The sequence below is a fragment of the Drosophila serrata genome, unplaced genomic scaffold, assembly GCF_035046125.1.
Source record: "Drosophila serrata isolate PLE 108 unplaced genomic scaffold, ASM3504612v1 contig_199, whole genome shotgun sequence".
NCBI classification, from domain to species: Eukaryota; Metazoa; Arthropoda; class Insecta; order Diptera; family Drosophilidae; genus Drosophila; species Drosophila serrata.
Genome location: NW_028257097.1, coordinates 15,476 through 21,789, shown reverse-complemented (window position 1 = coordinate 21,789; position 6,314 = coordinate 15,476). Strand labels below are relative to the sequence as shown.

The 6,314-nt window shown below is 34.2% G+C and overlaps 1 protein-coding gene across 1 annotated transcript; it reads right to left on the bottom strand.

The window, feature by feature from the left end:
- Nucleotides 1-891: 891 nt before the first annotated feature.
- On the bottom strand, nt 892-3,467 carry LOC147644285 (uncharacterized). The gene is made up of 3 exons (XM_086829380.1): nt 3,340-3,467; nt 1,197-1,852; nt 892-1,143 (listed from the first exon to the last, which is right to left on the bottom strand). The coding sequence occupies exons 1-3, from the start codon at nt 3,465-3,467 to the stop codon at nt 977-979; spliced, it is 951 nt and encodes a 316-aa protein (XP_086685506.1). The 3' UTR covers nt 892-976.
- Nucleotides 3,468-6,314: the final 2,847 nt, after the last annotated feature.

The window sequence follows — 6,314 nt, the reverse complement described above, 5'->3', positions numbered from 1 at the left end:
TTATTTTGTGCGTTGTTATTTGTTGGCGTTACCACAGGAGCTGTAGATAGCACTGCAGAGTTCAATTTAAAATTCTGGTTCACGAATTGGCATATTATGGTAATATAACCATCGTTTCTTGCAGATGTCCAAAGATCTGTTGTTAAACTCACATAATTTACTTTATATAAACAGAACGCACTTTGCGCTGTAGCTGATCATATTCCCTGGGAAACATTACATGATGAAAATAAGTTCGGATTGGCAATTTATAGTGGGGGACTGCTTCTTACAAGAGTTCCTCAAAACCTTCATCATGCACGCAACTGAAAGAGCGTACGTCTTTGACAATCATATTAATGACTTTCTAAAAAAATTTTTTTTATCGCTGAGACACTGCCATAGAAAGGCTTCTTGTTTAAAAAAGCCATTGTTTAAGGCATTTCTCCCCTTTCAGTGCTCAAGCGACTTTGATGCATGCGCTTGAGATGGTTAAGCAGGTTTGCGGTATTGCCACTGGTTTGGCATGTTTATTGTCAGTGCTTTTTTTGAAATGGTCCCAAACAAACGCTCTCTTTTCCGTTTTTCTTCTGTCTCCAACTCTAAAGAATTTGACGATCCCGCTCCTATTAAACAAATAAATAAATAAAGTATGTTAGTAAATTATATGTTATGCTGAATATTTTGTCAATAACATAATAAAAGAAGGTCTTGGCGCCAGTTGAGACATCACTTAATTATGCGCCAAATTTATAAATGAATGTGTGTTTTAGAGCTGGGAAACTAATAGAGCTGGAAATCAATAGTGGAGACATTCGATATTTTCGAGGTTTTTGACATAAAAATTTGATAGTATCGATAGCATCGTTTTTTCCAACAAATTAAATTCTATTTATTTCAACAGTCTCTCTTCCTCTCAGTGAGGCAAGATCACAAAATATTCCAAATTAAGATTAATATAAAAATATAAGCAATATGAAAACAAACAAAAATAAACTTAAGATAATGACATCCACATATTCTTATTAAGAAATGTTAGCATTTCAACAATTTTGGCTGTTAAGGATTTTCTTTGATCATTCGGAATACGGCCAACCTTGCTGAACATTCTCTCCGACTCTGTCGAAGTAGCGGGAATGCAAAGAACCTTTTTTGCAATTAATTCTAAAGGTATATGTAAAAATTATTAACAATATACAATTTCAGAATAAATATGCTTACCTTCCAATAGTCCAAAGGATTTGGGTCTTGAGGAGAATGATCCGCTGACATATATTGTTGTACCTCCAATATGGCGTCTACCCGGTCTGTTCTTTTCATGGTTTCAATATTTTTTTTGCAGAAATTCGAAAAGCTTTTTGAAAATGTGCTAGTGTCTTCATAAGACATTAGTCTAGTTTTCACACGACCAATTAAAAAGTGATGTAGCTCAGTACCCTCCTTACTTGTAATACTCTTTTTCGCGACATCCAAGTTATGCAGCAACCCGCAAACAATTGGCACAATCAACGAAATTGTAACGCTGGTATTTGACGAAACCTGCAGAGTGTCATTATCAAATGGACCCAGTAACAGCAATAATTCTTTTAACAGGGATATTTCATCAGCTGTTAATGAAGGTAGCGCCTTAGAAGTAATCAAGAGTACTTTAGTAATAGCATCATCGGTTAGAAGAATTCTCTTTATCAATACATATGCTCTGTTCCACCTTGTTGATACTTCATGGATTAAGCTGTACTTGTGCTCTGTTTCTTGTTCCATTTTAAACTTACTCATCGCTATTGAACTTGATTTAAAGTATGCCACAATTTTTTTGCACTTTGATAATATGGGCTTTATGCAATGAAGTGTGAGCGAAACAGGGTAAATTTTTCTTTTTTAGAACTTCACACTTTGTCATTGAGCTTCCGTTATCAGTTGTAATTACTGAAATTTTGTTGAAAATATTCCATTCAATGAATACAAATTTTAAAGAATCTGCTATATTTTGGGCCGAATGTTTGGTGCTCTCCAGTAAGGGTTGTGTTGCCAAAACCACATTCCGCAAAATAAAATCATTTGATATAAAATGGCAAGTCACAGTAATGTAAGCCTCATTCGCTCTTGACATCCTTTCAACTTCAACTTTCAATAGAGTGCAGCATTGTGAAAAGTTTTGTTATCATTTCTTTGTACAGCGATGACAAATGCACGTCTTTAAGGGTTTTTCTTGACGGCAGTGGATCGAGGATCTTAACAAAGTTGTGGAATCCTAAACCTTCAACAACTACAAATGGCTGAATATCCTGCACTATAAATTTGGCTAATGTGCTGTCAATTGTTTTTTTTTATTTCCGAAGTTCGATCGTATTTACTTGACATAAATGACACAATGTTTCTCGTGATGTTACAAGATACATCGTCTAATTTATGAGCAGGATGCAATCTCTTCATGTGATCAAATAAATTTGATGTATTACCGCTCGTTTTATATTCATTAAAGCAATGTAAACATTTCGCCGTCTTGACATCTTACAAACGCTCGAAGTGCCCCCAGACTTTTGATTTGCCAATACGAAGTTTTTTGTTGGGTTGCGATTCTTCGTCGCTGTTGTTGTTTAAATCTGCTAACAAAAATATGTATGTATGATAAATAAAATAAAAGCCCAGAGTTGTGTGAAAATCATCGATGGTGCTGGCCCACCCATCGATGGTGACGATGATTTGCAAACATCGATAACACTGATGTTTCACTCGGTGTTTCTGCACCTCTAGTTTGGTTTCTGCTGCAAGTTCTAGAGCTGGAAAACAATCGATGTCTGGGGCCATCGATGTTTTCGATGTTTTTGAAGGAAAACATCGATGAAACATCGATTTTTTTTCAGTTAAAACAAAAAATTAAAAATTAACAAATTTATTTATTTGAGATCATTGTTTTTGATTTTTGTTGCGGAAAAGTAGCTTATCCACTATATTCGATTTTAGAGCGCATCTCCTGTCGGATACAATCTGTCCAGCTTTGCTGAACGCTCGCTCAGAAGCGCAGGAAGACGCTGGTACGCAAAAATAATTCTTTGATAAAATCGCTAAGGCTGTCGTATCCTTTGTATGCTCTTAAAATTAAAAAGAGAAAATTATTTTTGTTATATTAACCATGTGAATAATTATATTACACTTATCATTACCTTCCAATAGTCAAGTGGATTCACTTCTACAGCTTCATGCGCCGTTTCAAAATATTGACGCAAAAGTATTATGGCGTCAGCTTTATTTGATTTCACTTTATCCTCTAGCTTTTGGCTCATAAAGGAAAAGCGTTTGGGTTGTGGTGTTGGCTGTGGACGTGGTGTTGTTTTGGACAAAAATGTGGATACTTCTAACTCTAAGGCTTTTTTAGCCTGCTCAGCATTTGATGGCTGTAGGAATCCATCCTTTTTGAAACGTGGGTCCAAAATGGTTGCAAGCCTTGTCGCGGTACGCTCCTTGTACGGTGAAAATCGCTCTGGCATTCGGACCCTTATGTAGTCGACGACTAGTTTAGCCCCTGGAGATATGAAAGAGTTCATTTCAAATATTTGTTTGCGCAGCTCACAGCATGTTGGAATGATCAGTGATATAGTCACTTTTGTGTCTGCAGAAACGGATACGGTTGCATCCTGAAATGGATTAAGTATCTCAACCAGTTCCTTTATAAGTGTGATTTCGTCTGCAGTAAGTAAGTCCAAGTTTACTATATATAATCATAAATTTAATAAAAAAACAAAATAATGCGAGACAAAACCAATTTTACTTACACGTTGCCCCAATGCACAGATACAATTAAAAACAATCGATAGTGGCCTATGAGCAATCGATGTTTAGAAAATTTAAGAAACATCGATGGTATCGATAGTGCCATCGATTGTTTTCCAGCTCTATCAAGTTCACCAACACGCTTGCGAGCAAGGTACAGGTTTTCCTAATTATTTGGATGTTGCATCTCAATTTGTAAAAATTCTGCCTGATTTAATAATGTATGCATTTGCTTGTTTCGCAGCATGTTCTGTCTTACTATCTCATTTAAGTTAGTTATTTCATCATCTTTTTCAAGTATTTCATCATTCGTTGAGTCTACACAGCAGCCTGATGCTACACTACGGTTGTCTCTTTCTTCCTCGTGCACGTTCCCATTATTGCCAGTTTTAGACAAAAAATTCTCAAGAATCAGGTTTTTTATTTCATCATTCTCGTTTTCGCCGGTTGCAATTATTAAAATTTCAGGATTTATCATGTTATTTTGTTTTTCATATGGCTCTATGCCTTTCACTACACTACACTTCTTACGGCGCTGCGCAGTTGTCCAAAAGTCGCGTCTTCACCGAAATAAACGGTTTTGCCTTTTAAAATGTGACAGCTCAGTTTTTTATTTTTTTTTTAGAATATCGCTGTATTTAATCTTTCTTCGAGCTCAATTATTGTTCTGTGTGTGTGTTGTTATTGTCCTGTTCTTCTTCTTCGATCTTCTACATTCGATATCTCGATCAGAAACCCTCTTTTGTGAGTAATATGAAGATATTACCATTCTAACGTAATAATGATTATTTTTTATACCCTTGCAGGGTATTATAATTTCAGTCAGAAGTTTGCAACGCAGTGAAGGAGGCACCTCCGACTATATAAAGTATATATATTCTTGATCAGGACCAACAGCCGAGTCGATCTAGCCATGTCCGTCTGTCCGTCTGTCCGTCTGTCCGTTTCTACGCTAACTAGTCTCTCAGTTTTGAAGCTATCTGAATGAAACTTTGCAGTTACTCTTCTATATACTCTCACTCGTATATATGTCGGAACGGGCCGGATCGGACGACTATATCATATAGCTGCCATAGGAATGATCGAAAATTTTTTACAAAAAAAATTATAACATTTTTAGTTTTCAACAGAATTTAATGAAATTTGAGATATAGCCGTTTCATATTATTCTTCAATTTTTTATAAAATTTTATGAAAATCGGACGACTATATCATATAGCTCCCATAGGAACGATCGAGAAATTTGAGAGGAATGAGAATGGCGGTGGCTGTTGTCGGAAGACTGACAATCGCGGTGGCGATAACATTTTTAGTTTTCAACAGAATTTAATCAAATTTGAGATATAGCCATTTCATATTATTCTACAATTTTGTGTAAAATTCTATGAAAATTGGACGACTATATCATATAGCTCCTATAGGAACGATCGAGAAATTAATTCAATTAAAAAGTATAATATTTTCAGTTTTCACCAGATTTTCATCAAATATCATTTTATTTTAATCTAAATTTTGTGTAAAGTTTAAAAAAAACCGGACTACTATATCACATAGCTGCCATAGGAACGATCAAAAAATGAATACAATTAAAAATTATATCGTTTTCAGTTTTCAGCAGATTTTCATTAATTTGAGATATAGCCATTTTAAATCAGTCTTAAATTTTTTGTCAAATTTTATGAAAATCGGACGACTATATCACATAGGTGCCATACAAACGATCGTTAGATGTGGAGCAAAAATGCAAATCTGTGAATCTAAAACTGAAAATATAATATGTATAGGTGAATGAAATGAGAGCAGGTATTACTTCATTATTTTTAACATTAATATATATATTTTATATTGTATGGATTCCTAGTCATCGAAGTTCTATCTGCAAGGGTATATAAACTTCGGCGTGCCGAAGTTAGCTTCCTTTCTTGTTTAACATTATTTTTCGCTCAAATAATAATAATAATTCTTTGAGCGATAAAATAAATTTAAAATACTATTTATTAATATAAATAGCTTCCTTTCTTGTTTAACATTATTTTTCGCTCAAATAATAATAATAATTCTTTGAGCGATAAAATAAATTTAAAATACTATTTATTAATAGTAAACAACATATGTACATATATACAAATATATTATCATAAAAGATTTCTTTTTATTTTTTTCACTCATAATTATTAAGGTTTTTAGGCTTTTAGGCTTTAGGGCATGTTTATAAGTTATAAGCGAGCTGCCAAAAAAGGAAGAAAGAGAGACAAATTTTAAAAATTAAATTAAAACCACATAACAGTCCGGAAATTTAGGCTGAAATATATGTAAAGCGGCAAAGGAGGGAAGTAATGCAGTAGTGGAAAATAGCACGTCTTGAAACGGGCTTGAAAGAATACGTAAGAGACAATCGAAAAAAAAACTTATAGGGAAGAGAGATACCCTACAATTATATAATTATCTAAACTAAACTTCTTTTGCAGTGACAGTGACGACGCATTAAAAATTTCATCTTAGACAATCAGGAAAATACGGCTGGAGAAGTGTGATATAAATTGAGGGTGAATTTCCACAATAGG

Coding starts and splice junctions, on each gene's coding strand:
- LOC147644285 (XM_086829380.1), bottom strand. CDS start 3,467: ATGCCAGAGCGATTTTCACCGTACAAGGAGCGTACCGCGACAAGGCTT. Junction 1,853..3,339: donor CAGGCTAAAAAAGCCTTAGA/GTTAGAAGTATC, acceptor GTTCTAAAAAAG/AAAAATTTACCCTGTTTCGC. Junction 1,144..1,196: donor TTTGGACTATTGGAAGGTAA/GCATATTTATTC, acceptor ATATACCTTTAG/AATTAATTGCAAAAAAGGTT.